General features: G+C 48.5%; 1 protein-coding gene across 4 annotated transcripts in view; it reads left to right on the forward strand.

Moving 5' to 3' along the window:
- SLC28A1 (solute carrier family 28 (concentrative nucleoside transporter), member 1) overlaps window positions 1-22089 on the forward strand; it is a 78801-nt gene that overhangs the window by 47667 nt on the left and 9045 nt on the right. For 2 of the 4 annotated variants that reach the window (XM_010841089.1, XM_010841088.1), the window contains exons 12-17: window positions 7318-7448; window positions 8837-9005; window positions 9123-9320; window positions 12782-12863; window positions 13865-13963; window positions 14102-14213. In XM_010841089.1, coding sequence (XP_010839391.1) covers window positions 7318-7448; window positions 8837-9005; window positions 9123-9320; window positions 12782-12863; window positions 13865-13963; window positions 14102-14213 — 791 coding nt within the window. Of the gene's footprint in view, window positions 1-7317; window positions 7449-8836; window positions 9006-9122; window positions 9321-12781; window positions 12864-13864; window positions 13964-14101; window positions 14214-14499; window positions 16328-22089 lie in introns of those variants that run through there. The other 2 variants (XM_010841090.1, XM_010841087.1) reach the window with 2 other exon arrangements.

Raw genomic sequence — 22089 nt, forward strand, 5'->3', positions numbered from 1 at the left:
TGAATTGCAGCACCCCAGGCCTCCCTGTCCATCACCGACTCCCGGAGTTCACTCAACCTCATGTCCATCAAGTCGGTGATGCCATCCAGCCATCTCATCCTCTGTTGTCCCCTTCTCCTCCTGCCCCCAATCCCCCAGCATCAGAGTCTTTTCCAATGAGTCAACTCTTCGCATGAGGTGGCCAAAGTATTGGAGTTTCAGCTTTAGCATCATTCCTTCCAAAGAACACCCAGGACTGATCTCCTTCAGAATGGACTGGTTGAATCTCCTTGCAGTCCAAGGGACTCTCAAGAGTCTTCTCCAACACCACAGTTCAAAAAACATTCTTTAACGCTCAGCTTTCTTCACAGTCCAACTCTCACATCCATACATGACTACTGGAAAAACTGTAGCCTTGACTAGATGGACCTTTGTTGGCAAAGTAATAATGTCTCTGCTTTTTAATATGCTGTTTAGGTTGGTCCAGAGAAGGCAATGGCACCCCACTCCAGTACTCTTGCCTGGAAAATCCCATGGATGGAGGAGCCTGGTAGGCTGCAGTCCGTGGGGTTGCTAGGAGTCGGACACGACTGAGCGACTTCACTTTCACTTTTCACTTTCATGCATTGGAGAAGGAAATGGCAACCCGCTCCAGTGTTCTTGCCTGGAGAATCCCAGGGATGGGGGAGCCTGGTGGGCTGCCGTCTAGGGGTCACACAGAGTCGGACACGACTGAAGTGACTTAGCATAGCATAGCATAGCATAGCATAGCATAGCATAGCATAGCATAGGTTGGTCATAACTTTCCTTCCAAGGAGTAAACGTCTTTTAATTTCATGGCTGCAGTCACCATCTGCAGTGATTTTGGAGCCCAAAAAAATAACGTCTGACACTGTTTCCACTGTTTCCCCATCTATTTCCCATGAAGTGATGGGATGGGAGTATAATTTGCTCTAACCTTTTTGGAGAACACTTATCCGTCAGTTTAAAAATACTCCTTCCTGTTGATCCAGTTGGCAATATCATGATACAGAAATATTTTCACAAGTGGTCAAAGGATGAAAAATCCCAGCATCATTTGTAATAGCAAAAACCATCAATGTGTTACAGGATGGGAATGAGCTGGGTAAGTTCATCCATGCAGTGCACTGTTGCTCAGTCCCTAGGGTGAGGTTGAGCCTCCATGTTGCTGATTTGGAGAAGAGCAGTCTGCCTTGTGTTGGGCAAGAAGTAACAGTCAGAACTGGACATGGAAAAGGGACTGGTTCAAAATCAGGAAAGGAGGCTGTATATTTTATATTGTCAACCGTGTTGGAGAAGACAGACTCTTGAGAGTCCCTTGGACTGCAAGGAGATCCAACCAGTCCATTCTAAAGGAGATCAGTCCTGGGTGTTCATTGGTAGGACTGATGTTGAAGCTGAAACTCCAATACTTTGGCCACCTGATTCGAAGAGTGACTCATTGGAAAAGACCCTGATGCTGCGAAAGATTGAAGGCAGAAAGAGAAGGGGACGACAGAGGATGAGATGGTTGGATGGCATCACTGACTCGATGGACATGAGTTTGAACAAACTCTGGGAGATAGTGAAGGACAGGGAAGCTTGGTGTGCTGCAGTTCATGGGGTCACAAAGAGTAGGACACGACTGAGTGACTGAACAACAACAACAACAACAGCTTACCTTTCCCAGCACCCAGGCTCTCCTGATGCTGTGCCTGAGTGGGTCAGGGGTGACAGAATGACCTGCACTGTCCCCTTCTCTGGTCCCAGATTCCACTTGTCTTTCTTTCCTGTGTCCTTCGGGATGGGGAAACCCGCTCCTTGGTGCTCCCTTCCCTCAGAACACCTAGGCCACACTGGGAGGCTCAGCTCCACATACTCACAGAGCTGTCTGGGCAGGATAGCTGCTGCCACGTGATTTTTAAGAAGGCCCCTTACACTCTGGGGCTTTGTCTTCTCCCGGCAAATCCCATGTAGAATGTTAGCATTTGGTTTACAGCTTGTCTCACCTGGGCCTAGGAAAGGCCCATGAGAGCTGGTGCATGCCCGCTCCTCCCCTAAAACTCACCATCAATTGATTTTGGAAGGAATTTGATATTTCAGAAATGAAAACTAAAGACTTTGGTCCCGAAACTCTTCACAGTGGCTATTGAGGGAAGGGCTGCCCTATTATCTTTAGGACTTAAAGACTTTCTAATTTTTTTTAGAATAATCTATTTATTTCTGGCTGTGCAGGGTCTTTGTTGCTGGGCACTGGCTTTCTCTAGTTGTGGCTAGCGGGGGCTGGGGCTGCTCTTCATTTCGGTGTGGGGGCTTCTCATTGCAGCGGCTTCTCTTGCTGTGGAGCACGGGCTCTAAGGTGCTTGGGCTTCAGTAGTTGTGGCACATGGGCTCAGTTGCCGCATGGCATGTGGAATTTTCCTGAACCAGGAATCAAACTTGGGTCCCCTGCATTGGTAGGGGGGACTCTAAACCACTGAACCCCCAGGGCAGTTCAAACCTTAGAGCCTTTAAATGCCTTAACTTTGTCCTGGGTCCCACAGGCAGTTGAAAGAATGGTGTTCTTTTCTACCACACGAGCATGAGTGTTGCTGCTATTACTTAAGACTGAAGTACTGGAAAAACTCTTATCCCTTTCCGACAATCTTCTTACAACTCAGCCTCTTTTTCTTTCCCTTGCTTGGGCCAGAGTCCAGGTCCAGCCCCAGGCACGCAGGCCTCCCTGATGAAGAGGCCTGGGGCCCCACTCCCCTTTAGCTCCACAGAAGGTGCAGAGGCCGCCCGGATCAGGCAGTGGCTGCGGATCTCTATCCACAGCCTCTGGTCTGGAAGCCCCAGACTAGTTGGCCTGCTGAAAGGCCACATCCCTTTCTTCCTCCCCTCTGACCTCTGGATCTGCCTCCAGTCTGGCCACAGAAAGCTCTCTTCTGCCCCCACCTGGCTCTTGGCTGCCACTGCAGCAACCCGGGAGTGGGGTGGGGAGGGGGGTGGGGGTGCGGAGGGTTGGGAGTCGCTTCCTCCCGAAGCCCTGCCATCCCACCCTCCCCGGTCTCTCCTATTACTCTCCCGTCCAGGCAGTTCCTCATGGAGTCTTTGGCCCTGCCCTTAGCCCCTGAATTCCAGAGAGATCTCGCCTCTCTCTCTTCCTTTCTCTTTGATGCTCAACTTCTGGCTACCTCTTCCTGCACCTTCCTATTGCTAAAAGCTGGATATTTCTAGACCTGCACTGTCAGACATAGTCAGTAGCCACTAACTACACATGGCTGTTGAACCTTGAACTGTGGCCAGTCTGAAATGAGGTTTGCTGTGAGACTTGGTGTGAAGAAATCAATTAGTATGTTTTATTGATAAGTTCTAGGGCTTCCCTAGTGGCTCAGAAGGTAAAGAATCTGCCTGCAATGCAGGAGACCTGGGTTTGATCCCCGGGCTGGGAAGATCCCCTGGAGAAGGCAATGGCAGCCCACTCCAGTATTCTTGCCTGGAGAATCTCATGGATAGAGGAGCCTGGTGGGCTATAGTCCATGGGGTTGCAAAGAGTTGGACACAACTGAAGGACTAATACTCCACTTTACTTCATTGGTAAGTCTCTTTTTCTTTTTTATTTTTATACCTTTTTTTTTTACTTCATTGGTAAGTTTTACATTGACTACATGGGTAAATGATAATATATTAGATATATTGGGTTAAGTTAAATACATCATCAAAATTAATTTCATCTATTTCTTTTTACCTTTAAAAAAAGATTTATTTATTTTTATGTATTTATTTTTGACTGTGCTGGATCTTTGTTGTGAGCAAGGGCTTTCTCTAGTTGTGGCGAGCAGGGGCTACTCTTTGTTGCAGTGTGGAGGCTTCTCTTGTTTCAGATCATGGGCTCTAGAGCACAGACTCAATAGCTGTGGTACTCTGGCTTAGTTGTCCTGAATCATGTGGGATCTTCCATGACTGGGGATCGAACCCTGGCATTGACAGGTGGATTCTTAACCACTAGACCACTTGCTAGAAAACTTAAATCACAGATGTGGTTTCCATTATATTTCTATCAAATGACACTGGTCTAGATTTGGTCTGAAGTCCCAAGGGACCTCAATGAATCCTTTCATTGTGACCCTTTTTAAGCATGTTTGCCCAAAAAAACTCTAAAGCAGCTGCGAGCTCTCTCTCTAGCCCCAGAAACTGGTCTCCTTACCTACTCCTCTGGTTCAGGACCACTGTGAGAGGAGATCCAGATATGTACCTCAGGCTGTGAACACATTATGGGTTGAGGGGGTGGCCACTGATGTTCCTCGATCAATTGTACAAGAGTAAGAGCTCCTGGGACAGAGTCTGGGGCTTCTGAACGGGGCCAAGTAAGAGTTAGCCACATCCTGAGTCTTCCCCATGTGTAAAATGGGCAGAATTCCTGCCCACCTCATGGCAGTCTAAGAATCAAATGCAATAATAGCCAGAAAACACCCGCACAGTGTGAAGAAGTGATCGTCCTTTCTCTGACATGTTAGGGTCAGAAGTCAGTCCTTCTGAAACTGGTCTCTTTTATGCTCTGGGCATGCTCTGTCGATCAGTTGTGTCCGACTCTTTATGATCCCATGGACTGTAGCCGGCCAGGTTCCTCTATCCATGAGATTTTCCTGGCAAGAATACTGGAATGGATTGCCACGCCCCCTCCAGGGGATCTTCCCAACCCAGGGATTGAACCTGCGTCTCTTGCACCACCTCCTGCGTTGCAGACGGATTCTCTACTGCTGAGCCACAGGGGAAGCCCTTATGCTCTGTAGTGTCTGGATTTACTTCCTTTCTCAGTAAAGATCTTTTTGAAAATTCAGATGGAGGGTTCCTACCCTCTCTCCCTCTTCACATAGGAGAGCTTTGGGTAGAGAAGGGCAGGCCTTGGAGAGGAGTGGGCCATAGGATGCTGGGGCACAGAAGGCATTCCTGAGCCAGGGTCTGGAAGCAGGGCTGGGGTATGTCATGGCCCTGAGAAGTAGCTGACAGGGAGGAGTGTATGGGCTGGCCCAGTGCCCCAGAGAGCCCTGCTGGTGCAGGACTTAGCCCCTTCCAAGATGAGCAGGAAATGACGGCCTAAGGCATTTGAGGCAGTGGCCACAACCGACCCACTCACAGGGCAGCGTCCAGGAGTGTGACACCTGCGGGGTGTGCTCCCCGCTGAGACTCGAACTGACAAACCAGAGGCAGCCTCCAAGCTGGAGGAAAGGGGAGGGTCCTGGCGGCTAGAGGTAAAATCCCAAGATTCCAGTGGTGGCATTGTGCCTGCTAGAGCTGGACAGCCCAGGAGGAGGAGGCCAGCCAAGTCCCAAAGGTCAGCCTGTAAAGTCCAGAGAGGACACCTGCCTGAGGCTGTCTATTCCCACAGCATCAGCACGGTGGCACATCCAGTGCCCATGATGGGTGTTTGGGGGGTGGGTGCTGGAGCCAGTACACTACCTTACCACCGAAAGGAAACAAGGGGCTTTAGAAGAAGGAGGATATTACAGGGGTTTCAGAGCCTCGGCGGGTCTCCCAGGGCTGGTTCCCTGTCAGCAGTTCCTGGTACTTCCATGGGCTTCTTCTTTTTAAAAACTATTTATTTGTTTAATTTACTTATTTGGCTGAGCCGGTTCTTAGTTTCGGCACACGGGCTCTTTGATCTTCACTGTGGCACGCAGGATCTTCATTTAGTTGTGGCATTCGAACTCTGAGTTGCAGCATGTGGGATCCAGATCCCTGACCAGGGATCGAACCTGAGCCCCCTGCATTGGGAAGCCATTGGACCTTAGCCAGTGGACCACCAGGAAGGTCCCCCATGGCCCTCTTTGGCCTTCTGCTTTTGTTAACCTAAGCACGTAGCTTAAACTTACCTCCTGTCTTTTTGTTCCTCTTTATTTGAAATTTAAGAACTGCAGTTGATTTATTATCAACTTTAAGGAGAAGTCTATTTTATTTTTCTGTCTATAAAAGCAAGATATATCATTGTGGACATTTAGGAAATATGCAAAAAAGCTGAAAAACAAGAAAATTGTTCTGGCCCTACTAGCCAGGGACAGATAATTGGTTGGCATTTTGGTGTATTTCTTTCCGATCTTCTTTTTATGCAGAGTTGTGGAGTTTGTTTTCGCCCCCATCATTGTGGTTACGCTCTATATGCAAGTTTGTGGGCGTTTCTCCATGTTATTGTGAAGCCTTGGTAACCATTGTTTTTGATGGCAGCTTGACAGTGCTTAGCTATTCCCCCATTGTTACATGTTTGTGTGCTCTGTGCTCAGTCCTGTCCTACTTTTCATGACCCCGTGGACTATAGCCCTCCAGGGTCCTTTGTCCATGAGATTTCTCAGGCAAGAATACTGGAGTGGGTTATCATTTCCTGGGTTGAAGATCAGGGGATCTTCCCAACCCAGGGATGGAGCCTCCTGTGTCTCTTTCATTGGCAGGTGAATTCTTTACCACCGAGCCCCCTGGGAATCCCTTATTGTGTGTTTGGTTGGTTCTAACTTTCCCACTTGGTAAATAACACAGTGGTGAAAAAGTGTCACATCTCTGTGAAGAGAAGAAGAAAGCAAAGGGTTTGAGACCACAGTAAGGATACAATTCAGGAAGGAACACTCCCAAGGGCTCTGGTTGCTCCATCATCTTGCTGCAAAACGCTTCTATAGCCTGGCTCCAGGAGACAAGAACTGGGGCCAAAAGGGTGGCTATTGTAGGAGGAGATTTCCTTAGAAACAGTTCTCTGACCACAGGAGTGGAGATAATGAGTTGTTTTGAAGTGATGAGTTACCCGTCACAGTAAGTGACAGGAGGAGTCCTGTAGAGGGAAGACATCCCTTTACTCTGAGGTCACATTAGGTCACATCTTGGGTAAATTCCAACTCTTGGGCTCTGTGAGCTTTGTCTGAAATCATCACAAGCTCCTCAGCCAGTGATGAAGCAGCCCTCAGATCAGTGGTCAAAGAGAGACAGCCTAGAAGGGAAGAAAGAACCTTGAACTTGGAGCCAAAAGACACAATAGGTCTGATTCCTTCTCTTCCTGTATTATGGGAAAGCCATATTTAACCCTTTGGGGGCCTCAGTTTTCCTGTCTCTGAAGTGGGATAACAATACTCACCCTGCCTAACTTCCCGAAGTTCTAACTTCCTGAAGTCCTGCCTGTAAGGCTCTGTGCGTGCAGACTGTGACCCTCTACACATGAAATGAATTAATACTATCAGCATCAATGGCAGCAGGACAGCGATGGTGATGCACCAGTGGGGTGCACCCGTGCTCCCCTGCTTCCCTGGGGCTGCTCTTCCCGGGCTGCATGTTTCCTCTGACATCTCTCTATAACCCTGTCCGTACTCCCTCTTGCAGATCGATGCTGCCTCCCTAATTGCGGCCTCTGTGATGGCTGCTCCTTGTGCTTTAGCCCTCTCCAAGCTGGTCTACCCAGAGGTGGAGGAGTCCAAGTTCAGAAGTGAGGAAGGCGTGAAACTGACCTACGGGTGAGCACAACAAGAGGGCCTGCACAGAAGGAAGCCAGGGCTGGGCAGGGACAGGAGCAGTCAGGGCCGCAGCAGGTCCTGTGTGCTCTGCCGCCCACTATCTTTCACCAAGCCCAGCCCATCTCCCCTCTCAGCCACTGCCCTACCTGTGGCTTACCTTCAGAAAATGCAGGATCCAGGTCTCGAATCTTATATTCCAGTCAGTCTCTGACCAGCGGGATGTGCCTGGTGTGTGTGTGTGTGTGCACGCGCGCGCGCGTGCTGAGAAGGGCATGAAAACCACGCCACCTCTCTACATGACCCCAGCATCAATCATTGACATAGTGAGCGCTGTCCTTGACTTCACTCACCTCCTAATATCTCTTCATCACTGTCTTAGCAACCTTTGTGTAACATTTAATTCTAAAAAAATATTGAAAGATAACACTTTGGACAAATGTACTTGTGGATACAATGGGCGGCCCCAACCTCATAACTGCCTGAAGGTCTGGGGCAGCATTGCCCTAGAGGAATATAACATGAGTCACATGTATAATTAACATTTCCTAGTGATCATCTTTAAAAAGTAAAGTGGTGATTTTTTAATAAGATGATTTTAGTAAGATGTTTTGACTCAATATATCCAAAATATTGTCATTTTAATGTGTATTTGATATAAAAATTATTACTATTTCAGGGACTTCCCTGGTGATCCAGTGGTTAAGACTCCATGCTCCCAATGCAGGGGGTATGGCTTTGATCCCTGGTCAGGGAACTAGGGTCTTCCCAGGTGGCTTAGTGGTAAAGAATCTGCCTGCCAATGCAGAAGACATGGGTTCTATCCCTAGGTTGGGAAGATCCCCTTGAGAAGGAAATAGCAACCCACTCTAGTATTCTTGACTGGAGACTTCCCTGGACAGAGGAGCCTGATGGGCTATGGTACATGGGGTCACAAAGAGTTGGACATGACTGAGTGACTGAGCATGCATGCATGGAGGGAACTAGGCCCCTCATGACGCAACTAAAGATCCCAAATGCTGCAACAAAGATCCTGTGTGTCGCAACTAAGACTCGGTATAGCCAAATATATTAAAATTTTTTTTTAATTTTAGAGGTATTTCATATTTTCTGGTACTAAATCTCTGAAACGTGGTGTGTATATTCGTCACACATCTCTATTCAGATCTGCCTCCTTCCAAGTGCTTGTTAAGTTGCATGCAGCTCGTGGTTTGTCTTAGATGATGTCTGTACTAGGAGTCTGGGTCTTAGCCTAGCGCTTGGACCAGCATCTTTCTGGTCTCAAGGACCCCTGGCTCTGACATGCTCTGTTCAAGTTTGAGCCTGTAGGACAGGGAGCCCTGAACTTGTGGAGACAGGCCAATAATGACATCTCTTTGTCCCATTGACAGAGATGCTCAAAACCTCTTAGAAGCAGCTAGCAGTGGGGCTGCCTTGTCTGTGAAGGTCGTGACCAACATCGCGGCCAACCTGATTGCCTTTCTGGCTGTGCTGGACTTCATCAATGCTGCCCTCTCCTGGCTGGGAAACATGGTGGACATCCAGGGGCTCAGCTTCCAGGTACAGTCCCTCTCGACCTGTGGAGGGGGTGGTCCTGGCCAGTGGTGACTGTGGGTAGACACACACAGAGCCCAGGTCAACCCCAGTCCCAGCGGCTCCTCTTGCCTTGCGCCTCAGCTCATCTGCTCCTACATCCTGCGGCCAGTGGCCTTCCTGATGGGCGTGGCCTGGGAGGACTGCTCGGTGGTGGCGGAGCTGCTGGGGATGAAGCTGTTTCTGAACGAGTTCGTGGCCTATCAGGGGCTCTCCGAGTACAAGCAGCGCCGCCTTGCGGGCACTGAGGAGTGGGTCGGCTCCAAAAAGCAGTGGATCTCCGTGAGTGTCCCCCTCCCCTTGCTGGGGCAGGGCATGATGCAACTGTCCCCCTGCAGGCTGGCTGAAGACACACGGAGGTGGTCCTCAACCTCCCACATCCCGTTGCCCTGGGCAACAAGACAGCTTTAGGCTTCACTGCCATCTTTCTCAGGGTCTCTCTCTCTTGGCTTTCCTCGTGGCTCAGTTGGTAAAGAATCCACCTGCAGTGCAGAAGACCTGGATTCTATCCCTGGGTTGGGAAGCTCCCCTGGAGAAGGGAAAGGCTACCCACTCTAGTATTCTGGCCTGGAGAATTCCATGGACTGTATAGTCCACGAGGTCGCAAAGACTCGGACATGAGTGAGTGACTTTCACTTCACTTCACTTCTCTATCTTTTGAAGATATCTGAACTCCAGCTGTAGATGGTCTACCATCCCGTGGCCTTGGGCCAGCTGCTGCACCTTGCCTCTTCTGTTGGAAAACCAGTGTCATACCTGCCACCCTGCCCCAAAGGAATGGGTGTGAGACTCTAGTGAGGAGCTAAGATAGTAAAGCAGAAAGACCTCACCACATTAATCTCCAATATACGGGATTCAGCTCAGGGGTTGGTTTGTTCAGTTAAGACTTAAAAAGAACCCCAAAAACTATAAAAGCTTTCTAAAATGAAACTCTCTAAAAGAATAACAACCAATGTAACATGATTAAGAATAAAAAAATTACCCATCATATCGTCATCCCCAAATGACAGCTATTATAATATATAATCAATTATATCTAATTATATGATAATAAATATAAACATAACAATATAATATTTAATTCCACTGTTTGGCTCTTATACCCAATGCTGAAACGAGTAGCTTTTGCACTGAACTTTTCCCTCTTCTCTGATGATTTCCTTGGGAGCATTTCCACATGTGGGATGACTGAATCGTATGGCATGAATCCTGTGTGGGTGCTGCCAGTGACTTTTGCAAAGGGTTATAGCAACTGAAACCACCCCAGCTGTGCCTGTGAGCATTGATTTCACCACACACTGAACAGGGCAGAGCAGCCTCTTAAAAAAAGAAGTCTTGCTACTTTAATGGGCAAATAATAGCTCATTGTTTTAATGTGTGTTTCCTGGGTTACTAGGAACTTTTAACATAAAATATTTTTTCTTGTCTTTGAAATTATTTTTTTTAATGATAAAGAAATGCACTCTTTAGCTTTTTTTTTTTTTTTTTAAGAAGGTTTATATGGAGTCAAAAGCTCAGGTTTCCCCTCACTCCTAATTTTCGGCTCCAGCATCACTGTCTTCTCTAGACACAGTGGTGGTATGTACCTCTGGGCTTCCCTGGTGGTTCAGTGGTAAAGAATCCACCTGCAATGCAGGAGACACAGGTTTGATCCCTGGATTGGAAAGATCCCCTGGAGGAGGAAATGGCAACCCACTTCAGTATTCTTGCCTGGGAAATCCCATGGACAGAGAAGCCTGACAGGCTATAGTCCGTGGTGTCTCAGAGTCAGACATGACTAAAGCGACTGAGCACACACCTACAATGTGCCTTCAGGATCTTTTTCAGTGAGCTTCATTCCTTCAGCAAGTGTTTGTTGAGACCTCTGAGGAACCAGGCCCTCTGCCAGGTACCAGGGATAAAAAGGGTAATTAGACAGACATGGTACCTGGTGACATGGAACTTATATCTAGTGAAAGACACAAGAAAACAAAGGAATAAAAAATTTTAAGCCACAATCTTCAGTAAGTTCTATGATGGAAACAATAAAAGGAGTCAGGGAGGGCGTCTATCCTTGACTAGATAGGACTGACTGGACAGGGAAGGCCTCCCTAGGGACTTCCCTTGTGGTTCAGTGGTTAAGACTCTTCGCTTCCACTGAAGGGGGCTCAGGTTCTATCCACGGACAGGGAACTAAGATTCCAAGTGCCACACATTGTGGCCAAAAAAAGGCCCCCCTGAGATGGGTACTTAGACCAAGACTTGGAAGGAGGAGCAGAGGCCAGAAGAAAAGGGGACTAGCATTCCAGGCAAAGAAAGAGGTACATGCAAAGGCTCTGGGGTTGCCCAAAGCACTGGCTTGGAGAAGTGAGAGACGTCTACTTAGAACAAGTGGTAATTGTGACAGAGTGACCCAGGCCAAAGAGCAGTCGGAAGTTACTGAAGATTTGACTTCTGACATTTTAGCATTACTTGGGCTGCTGTTTGCAGGGTGATTGTAGGTGAGTAAGCAGAATGCAAGTACCTTAATATTTTTAAATCAATTTATAAAAACTCTGTATGTTATAAAGATATTAATTCTTTTCCATTTTCTATTTAAAAAAAATTTCTTTTTGGCCACGCCACGCATCGTGTAGGATCTTAGCCCCCCAATCAGGAATCAGACTTGGACTGCTTACATTGGAAGCGTGGAGTCTTAACCACTGGACCACCAGGGAAGTCCCACAGTTTCTACATATATTTTTCCTGGTCTTTTTATTTTCCTTTCCCTTCATTCCGTATTCAGGAATTTTTTTTAAATACAAATTTATACCAAATCTTTGCATTTCTTATATTATTTCTAAATTTAAGAGACTTACCTCCATTCCAGAAACCTGTTAAGGGTTAAATTCCTAAAACAGTATGATGAAGTAGTTGAAATGGTGCGCTCTTGGGAGTCAGACAAAACTGAGTTCAAATTGTGACACAACTGCCTTTTTGCTGTATGAACTTCAGTCACTTCTAGGAGCCTCAGTTTGCTCCTCTCCAGGATGAGAGCAAGAAGGCTATTCTGTAACAATAATATTATTATCCTATATTTTCTAATATTTAATGTTTAAAATGTTAATATTTATCTGCTTTAATGATCTAGAATTAAATTTTTTATATGGTGTGAGGTATGGGTCTCAGCCTATCTTTTTTTCCCCCCCAAATTGTTCCATTTTGGCCCTTAGTACTTCTAGGAAATTACACAACTGTTCAGAGCAAAAGGGAAAGAGAGTTATATTGCTTAAATACCTACTCTAGGGACTTCCCTGGTGATGCAGCAGTTAAGACTCCATACTTCCAATGCAGGGGCACAGGTTCAATCCCCGGTTGGGGAACTAAGATCACACAAGCTGTGTGGCCTGGCCAAAAAGTTAAAAATTAAATAAAATCTGAAATTAATATAGAAAAAGAAATAAATACCTACTCTATGCCTATTTCTTCCTATACATGATATGATCTCTATGACAGTCCTCCCAGTCAGATAGTGTTATTCCCACATTCCTGATGGAGAAGCTAAAATTTAGGTTCCACCCTGGGTCAGGAAGATCCCCTGGAGAAGGGCATGGCAACCCACTCAAATATTCTTGCCTGGAAGATTCCATGAACAGAGGAGCCTGGGGGGCCACAGTCCACAGGTCACAAAGAGTCAGATATGACTGAAGCGACTTAGCGTGCCTGGGGTGGTTTGAGCACATCCCTGTGGGAAGCCCATCACCTCTCATCTTCTGCTTTCTCAGGTCAGAGCAGAAATCCTCACAACGTTTGCCCTCTGTGGATTCGCCAACTTCAGCTCCATTGGGATCATGCTGGGAGGCCTGAGTGAGTCCTAGAGGGGCCTCCCTGGCCTCCTATAAAGGGCGGGGGTTGAGGGGGGTTGGTCTCCAGTTCTGGCTCTCAGATACCTACAACTTCCTAGGGATCTGCATGCCTCAGTTCTCCTCTTGGTCTAAGGCAGAGTCTGAACAAGGAGGTCATGGAACTTCCTGCCAGCCCTGGAATTTCATGACTTCTCTGCTGCTTAGCTGGCCCAGGAGGTCAGCACCTTGGCCTCGTAGGGCAAGCCTGGCTCAGGGCCCTAGGGAGGGTCGGAAGGTACGGTGTTGGCTGACCAGCTGAAGCTTTGACCTGCCAGTTCCCATACCCACAGTGGATAGACAGGCCCAGTGGGGCCTAGGGAGGAAGGCTCTATAGAACTATCAGCTTTTTACAAAACACCTTTCCACCCTTCACAGTCCCCTGCCTGGTGGTGCAACCATCCCGTTTAATTGAAAAGGATACAGTCTTGCAAAAGTGAAATGTGACCCCAGTCACTCAGCTATTAAGTGGCTGTTAAGTGTGTTCGTCGTGCAGTTGTGTCCGACTCTTTGCAACCCCATGGACTGCAACTCATCAGGCTCCTCTGTCCATGGAGTTCTCCTGGCAAGAATACTGGAGTGGGTTGCCATTCCCTTCTCCAGGGGATCTTCCCGACCCAGGAATACAGCCTGGGTCTCCTGCATTGCAGGCAGGAGATTTCTTTACCATCTGAGCCACCAGGGCAGCCTAATAAGTGGCTAAACCTGTATTTAATCCCGGGTCTGCCTGATTCCAAACTCAATGTTCTTTCCCTACACCTGCCGCTGATGGCATGTGGGGAGGTGTGGAATGCTATTTAGTCAGGCCAAAGAGGACTCTCAGACTCAAGCATCAGAAGGACAGCGCCTGTTCCTCTGGCCCCCCAGAAGAGGAAGGGGGTTGGTCAGCAGACACAGCCAGAAGCGCAGAGAGGAGGCAGAGGGGCCTGCAGAGTCCTGGCCCTGAGCCCTCCTATCCTCCTGCAGCCTCCATGGCTCCCCAGCGGAAGAGCGACTTCTCCCAGATCGTGCTCCGGGCGCTCTGCACGGGGGCCTGTGTGTCTCTGGTGAACGCCTGTGTGGCCGGTGAGTGCAGGCCTGGTGGGCTCAGGACTCAGTCCAGGGCCAGGCACTGGGGCCCCGGGCTCTCTGACAGTCCTTGGGTGGCGTTGCGGGGGATAGTAAGGGGCTGGACCCTGCCCACTAGCTGCTTGCTCTGCACAGGGATCCTCTACATGCCCAGGGGCCCTGCGGTGGACTGTGTGTCCCTCCTGAACACCACCCTCAACAGCAGCAGCTTTGAGGTGTACCAGTGCTGCCACCAGGCCTTCCAGAGGTGAGTGCCTGGGCCGGGGGCTAGGGGCCGGGGGCCGGGGTGCTGACAGTGATGGGGCACAGAGGCCCGAGTACCTGGGGGGGGGGAGGCCTTTGGTACCAGAGCAAGGGGGTAGAAACGTTATGGCTGTGGCTGATGTAACCAAGGGAAGAGGAAGCGAGGCTTGAGGACCAAACTTAGAAGTTTGGACCAGAGACATGGAGCAACTTCCCTGAAGTTGCTCAGCCTTTAGTGGTCAGCAGAGCCCAGGCCTGGAGCGCAGACTACAGCTTCTGCTTCTTTTCAGCACCGGCCCGGAGTTCAGCCTAGAGGCCCTGGACAACTGCTGTCGGTTCTATAATCACACCATCTGTGCGTAGCGGGGACAGAACGTCTCTGTGTCTTCCGGGCGTTATTCTCTCCCGAGAAGCAGAGCCGCCACCCTTCTCTCTCCAGGGTCCCCTATCCTGGGGGAAGCCACAGGGCTTAGATCACCCCAGGCACAAATCGGGAAAGGCGATCAGGGAGTGGGTGGATTGATGGGTGCCCCCACCCTTCACCCCCTTTCTGCTCTCGCATTTCCTCCCTCCTCAAATGTGAACGCTCAGGGTCGCCTCTGCCTCCTCTCTCTTCTCTGTACCCCCTGCCCTGGGTCTCCCCTGTTTGCGCTCCCCTTCTGCTCCGGGGCCCTCGGCCCTGGCATTTCAGCCGCCTCCTTCCCTTCCCTTCTCTCTGGACATGGGAATCTCGTTGTGGCTTCACCCCTGCCACATGGCTTCTCCTGGAGATGCTTTCCTCCACTTTCATAGACTCCCCTACTGCCCTCCCACACAGCACTTTCCAGACTGGTGGCCTGTGTAGCACTGTCCCCCAAGATATGCAGAGGTTTCCATGATCCATTAGGTTTGGGAAATACTGGGCTAAATAAAGTTAGGGTTTTGTTTTTTGTTTGTTTGTTTTATTTGTTTTTCTCACTGTGGGCTCATCAGAGCTTGATGTGGATGTGATAGGAGATGTTTTCCAAATTTGGCTGTAAGAATCTTTTCTATGGGAGTATCTTTTTAGTTGAGGATCCCATGGGAAAAAGTCTGGGAAATACTGGTTGATGCTCAGACTGCTTTAATCTACATAACTGTAGCCTTTGTAGATGTTTACCTGGCGCTACATGTCTGTGCGGTTCTCAGTGCTTCATACTTTGTAGCTCAATCCTTACCACAACTCTGTGAGGCAGGTACTGTTGTCATCCCTAGCTGAGGACCAGAGTTCAGAGATGTTAAGTAACTTGCCTGAAGTGGCACAGCTGGGAAGAGGAAGAGGCAGGACTTGATCCCCAGCCATCCAGTTCCACCAGCTGTGGTGTCTGGTCTCTCCGCTAGGCTGCTAAGAGCTTGGTCATGTGACTCTCCCTACGCCCTCTGCTTGCCTCTTCTCCCCAGCCCCGTCCCTCTGCTCCAGCAGGTCAGGCATCTGATGTGTCTTCTGTGCCTCTGAGCTTTTGTTTCCGGAGTTCCTGTCACCCAGCATGTCCTGCCCTATGCTCCTTGCACTCTGTCCTCATTTCCCTAGCAGCTTTGGCTTCTGGGGCCTGCAGGGTGCCTGTCCCCCTCACTGGCCATGGGGCACGTGTCCCCTCACCCACCTCTGTTGGATAAGTCTCCCCAGCTGGGGCCTGAGGCAGAGGCCCTGCTGGTCAGCAGTTACCCTGCTCTGTCAAGGATCTGGGCTCTACTGGGCACTGGTCTTGCTCTTTGTGACCCCCATGGGCCCTGGGTCCCTTCAGCAGGGCCCATGTTCTTGCCCTTAACTCTGCACAACAGAGTCAGTGGCCTGACTCCCATGCCCCAGGGCATAGCTCTTCCTTGCTCCCTGCAGCCCCGACTCCCCTTGAGCTGTCACAGGAGGCCTGGACATCATAGCTGTCTCTTTTAGTATTTGGGCGCCATCCCCTCCCCAGCCTCCTTTCCTGGACCACCCGTGCACACAGCACCTGGCCAGTCACATTTCCGGGAGGACTGTTGGCCCCTCAGAGACAGGACTCGGATGTTTCTGGGTCCTCATGGTGCTCAACGCAATGCTGGGCCTGTGAAAAGTGGGAGTTTCCCAGGTGGCACTGGTGGTAAAGAACCCGCCTACCAATGCAGGAGACTTAAAGATATGCAAGTTCTATCCCTGGGTCAGGAAAATCTCCCTGGAGGAGGGCATAGCAACCCACTCCAGTATTCTTGCCTGGAGAATCCCATGGACAGAGGAGCCTGGCGGGCTACAGTCCATGGGGTTGCCAAGAGTTGGACACGATTGAACCAGCTTGGCACGTATTGAGCACAAATTGTGAAAGGTGTTAAATGAGTCTTTATGGAATGGAATTCACCCTCTATCAGAGGTACCAGCATGCATCCCATGCTATACCTGTATGGACTGCTTCCAGCTCAAGAGCTGTTCTGATCCAGGGGACTCCTTGGTCATCCAAGCGGTGGTATCTCACCTTCTCCTCCACCCACCATGCTCCTTCTTCCTCTTCTTGTACCTGCAGAAGCTGGGAGTCCCTTGAGGCTCCCAAAAATAATACCGCAAAAATACACTGCTTAGAGAGGCACCTGTGCTGGTACCAGCTCCCTGAGCCTCAGTTCAGTTCAGTTCAGTCTCTCCGTCATGTCTGACTTTGCGACCCTGTGGACTGCAGCACGCCAGGCCTCCCTGTCCATCACCAACTCCCAGAGCTTACTCAAACTCATGTCCATTGAGTTGGTGATGCCATCCAGCTATCTCATCCTCTGTCGTCCCCTTCTCCTCCTGCCTTCGATCTTTCCCAGCATCAAGGTCTTTTCAGATGAGTCAGTTCTTTGCATCAGGTTGCCAGAGTATTGGAGTTTTAGCATTAGCATCAGTCCTTCCAGTGAATATTCAGGACTGATTTCCTTTAGGATGGACTGGTTGGATCTCCTTGCAGTCCAAGGGTATCTCAAGAGTCTTCTCCAACACCACAGTTCAAAAGCATCAATTCTTCGGCACTCAGCTTTCTTTATAGTCCAACTCTCAAATCCATACATGACTACTGGAAAAACCATAGCCTTGACTAGACAGACCTTTGTTGGCAAAGTAACGTCTCTGCTTTTTAGTGCCTGTGCCTAACTGCGCCCTAAGCAGCAGCTTCTGGGTCAGGATTGGCTCGGATGCCTCCACTTAACATCACCCACAGTCACGACAGGCATTGCTAATCAATCACAGCATTCTTTGCACTGAATCCAAAAAGGGCTTCAGAATCCAGACCAGCTCAGTACTGGATGAGCCCACCACCAAGTGATTCAAGGTGCCTTTACCAGACCCTAAAGACCAAAACTGATTTTGTGTTACTGGCCTGGAGAAGTCTCAGGTTTTGTGAAACACTAGAAATCAGCAAGGACAAGGTGGCCAAGTGGTTAAGGCCGAGGAGTTAAGCTGCTAGTCCATTGTGCTCTACACGCATGAGTTCAAATACCACCTTCGTCAGATGTGTGCTTTGGGGCTTCCCTGGTGACTCGGATGGTAAAGAATCTGCCTGCAATTCAGGAGACCTGGGTTCAATCCCTGGGTCAGGAAGATCCCCTGGAAGAGGGAATAGAACCCACTCCAGTATTCTTGCCTTGGAAATCTCACAGACAGAGGCTACAGTCCATGGGGTTGAAAAGAGTCGGAGATGGCTGAGTAACTAACACTTTCACTAGAAAATCAAAGGGAGTTGAAGCATAGAGAGATCCTTGCAAAGAATGAATCCTGTGAAAGTACTTTGTCCGCTCCAGGATTGTATCAGTTCAGTTCAGTCGCTCAGTCGTGTCCGACTCTTTGCGACCCCATGAATCGCAGCACGCCAGGCCTCCCTGTCCATCACCAACTCCTGGAGTTCACCCAGACTCACGTCTCGAGTCAGTGATGCCATCCAGCCATGTCATCCTCTGTCGTCCCCTTCTCCTCCTGCCCCCAATCCCTCCCAGCATCAGAGTCTTTTCCAATGAATCAACTCTTTGCATGAGGTGGCCAAAGTACTGGAGTTTCAGCTTTAGCATCATTCCTTCCAAAGAAATCCCAGGGCTGATCTCCTTCAGAATGGACTGATTGGATCTCCTTGCAGTCCAAGGGACTCTTCTCCAACACCACAGTTCAAAAGCATCAATTCTTCGGTGCTCAGCCTTCTTCACAGTCCAACTCTCACATCCATACATGACCACAGGAAAAACCATAGCCTTGACTAGATGGACCTTTGTTGGCAAAGTGATGTCTCTGCTTTTGAATATGCTATCTAGGTTGGTCATAACTTTCCTTCCAAGGAGTAAGCGTCTTTTAATTTCATGGCTGCAGTCACCATCTGCAGTGATTTTGGAACCCAAAAAATAAAGTCTGACACTGTTTCCACTGTTTCCCCATCTATTTCCCATGAAGTGATGGGACCAGATGCCATGATCTTTGTTTTCTGAATGTTGAGCTTTAAGCCAACTTTTTCACTCTCCACTTTTACTTTCATCAAGAGGCTTTTTAGTTCCTCTTTACTTTCTGCCATAAGGGTGGTATCACCAGGATTGTATATTGCTTGTTTATTCGATCAAGGAATGTGTATGAGTACCTGAGATCATACTCAGCTTGATTGGGTTGCCATAACAAAGTACTGCAGACGGCACAGCTTAAACAACAGAAATTGATTTTGTCACAGTTTTGGAGGCGAGAAGCCCAAGGTTAGGGTGCCTGCGTGGTTGGCTTCTTTTCCTGATTTATAGACACCACCCTCTAGCCGTGTCCTCGTACAGCAAAGAGAGACAGCAGCTCCCCGGTGTCTTAATAAAGGCCCTAATCTTGCCCATCATGAGAGCACAGCTCTCATGACTTCATCTAACCTGGCTTACTTGCAAAGGTTCCCATCTCCAAATACTGTCACACTGGGGGTTAGGGCTCCAGCATAGGAATCTAGAGGCACACAGTTCAGTCTGTAACACCTACTATGTGCTGGACTGTGAACTAGGTAGGGGGACAACAGTGAACCAGACTGTAATGAGCTAAAGAGCTGGAAACTTCCTGCAAGAAGAGGATCCACTGGGAAGCGAAGCAGAGACTGGGCGGAGATGGCTTCTGGGGAGGAGTCCTTGAGAGGAGGGAAGGGGAAAGTGACTCCAGTGGGGCTGGTGGGGTGGGTACCCGTACGTGGCCTGACCAATGGCATTTTTTAAGGTTCTTAGTATATTATAAAGTGAAAATAATACCAGAATAGGATTATACAAATTGCCACTTAAAATTTTTATATATTTTAACACAATGCACTGTAGTATCAGGTTATCTACAAGATAACTACAGGATTCTTTTTTTTTTCCCAACTAAAGCCCAAGTCAATAATTTAAACAACCATTTCTATTTATACCAAATATTTGAAAGCACTGAATCCTAGTCACTAGACCACCAGGGGTGTATCAAATATTTTAACGTGCTTATGTGTTTTTACATAAATTAGGTTTCTTGAAATATGCAGATTCTGTGTTCTTCTATACTTGGTGTGATATCAATCCACATACAATAAATATTTATATATTTTTTAAAATTTATTTTATTGCAGTATAATTGATTTGCAGCGTGTTAGTTTCCAATGTTTTGGAGAAGGCAATGGCACCCCACTCGAGTACTCTTGCCTGGAAAATCCCATGGATGGAGGAGCCTGGTAGACTGCAGTCCATGGGGTCGCTAGGAGTCGGACACGACTGTGTAACTTTCAAGTAGACAACCTGAGCGACTTCACTTTCACTTTTCACTTTCATGCATTGGAGAAGGAAATGGCAAGCCACTCCAGTGTTCTTGCCTGGAGAATTCCAGGGACAGGGGAGCCTGGTGGGCTGCCGTCTATGGGGTCGCACAGAGTCGGACACGACTGAGGTGACTTAGCAGCAGCAGTTTCCCATGTTTAGCAAAGTGATTCAGTTTACATATATATATATAGTTTGCATCTGCTAATCCCAGACTCCCAATACATCCCTTCCCTATTACACTTCCCCCTTGGCAACCACCAGTGCTCTCTGTGTCTGTGAGTCTGTTTCTGTTTCATAGATAATTTCATTTGTGTCATATTTGAGATTCCATACATAAGTGATGTCATGTGGTATTTGTCTTTCTCTCTCTGACTTATTTTGCTGAGTATGATAATCTCTAGGTCCATCCACATTGCTGCAAATGGCATTATTTGTTTTTTATGGCTGAGCAGTATTCTATTTTATATATATATATATGCGCCACATTTTCTTTATCCACTAAACTGTTGATGTAAATTTAGGTTGTTTCCATGTCTTGGCTATTGTCAATAGTGCTGCTATTACATAGGTGGTTCAGACAGTAAAGAATCCATCTGCAATGCAGGAGATACAGGTTCAATCCCTAGGTTGGGAAGATCCCCTGGAAAAGGGAATGGCTACCCACTCCAGTATTCTTGCCTGGAGAATTCCGTGGACAGAGGAACCTGGTGGGCTACAGTCCATGGGGCTGCAAAGAGTCAGACACGACTGAGCGACTAATGCTTGCATGAGCATGGCGGGTACATGTATCTTTTCGATTATAGTTTTGTCTGGGTATACACCCAGGAGTAGAATTGCAGGGTCATATGGTAGCTCTATTTTTAGCGTTTTGTTTTTTTGTTTTACTTCTTTTGAGAGACCGCCACAGTGTTCTCCACAGCAGTTGCACCAATTTGTATCCCCACCAACAATGTAAGAGGGCTCCCTTTTCTCCAGACCCTCTCCAGAATTTGCCGTCTGTAGGCTTTTTAATGATGGCCATTCTGACTGGTGCGTGGTGGTACTTCATTGTAGTTTTGATTTGCATTTCTCTTAACAGTTAGTGATAGTGGGCATCTTTTCACTTGCCTGTGGGCCATCTGTATTTATCATTTTAAGTGCAGCTCTGGTGGGGTGGCCTGGTCAGGGAAACTCCTCTTAGTCACATGACTGTGAATGGCTGCATTTGGAGAGCGCAGTAAGAGTGACATCGGAAGCCCTTTCAGGATCCGAGGCTCCCGCCCTCCTCCTGCTGCTCCCTGCATGTGCCTGACCACGAGCGAAGAATTGAAAGGGCTTTGCTCATGGAAAGGTCTGGATGCCCAGGGCACGGTGAGAGCAGGCCTTTCCCAGGCGTGGCTGGCTGTGGCTGCCCATGGAGCCGACTGCAGATAGGAGTTGACCACAGCCAGGCTCGGAGCAGTAGAGTGCTGCCCATGGGGGCACCACAGAGGGACTGTCTTGCTTTTGGAGGGGGCACTGACAACAGCATACCCTGTAGGGAGGGTCACTGCCATGAGCTTGGGGGGTGGGGCCCAGACAGCTGCCCATTGTGGGGGTGTGCAGGCCTCACATCTGGGATCAAGGGGCAAATGCAGGGTGGGTAAAGAGAAGGGGGCAGCCTGGAACACCAGAGGCTGTGTGAGGCCACACTCAGTGGGGTCCACTCTGTGCTGGAGACCATTTTCTGCCCCCCTCCCCATTTCGTCCTGGACCAATCCTTGTATAAAGGACAATATAAGTGAATTACTGGGAAAATAATAATAATAAAGGCATCTTTATTATTTGATTCAATGAACATAAGATTACTCTGTCAACTTGCTATGCAGTTTCTGAACATCACTTTCAACATCTATATGTATGTTACTGCAGACTGCAAAGCATATGAGGACCACAACAGTCCGTGCTGTGAATAACTCCGTCCTATGGCATTTTCTGTTCTTAATGAAAACTCTTCAGAGCTCTGTCTCCTCAGATGATTTGTCCTGCATTTCAGACTCACTAAGGGGAATTGGGGAAAGGCCACGGGACTCTGTTTGGAATCCATGAAATCTGCCTTTCCTATGATAGCGTGCTTGTAAAATTGTAAGGACAATAGAATCATTCCAAACGATGTATGC

This window comes from Bison bison, unplaced genomic scaffold, assembly GCF_000754665.1.
Source record: "Bison bison bison isolate TAMUID 2011002044 unplaced genomic scaffold, Bison_UMD1.0 scf7180017864155, whole genome shotgun sequence".
Classification (NCBI taxonomy): Eukaryota; Metazoa; Chordata; class Mammalia; order Artiodactyla; family Bovidae; genus Bison; species Bison bison.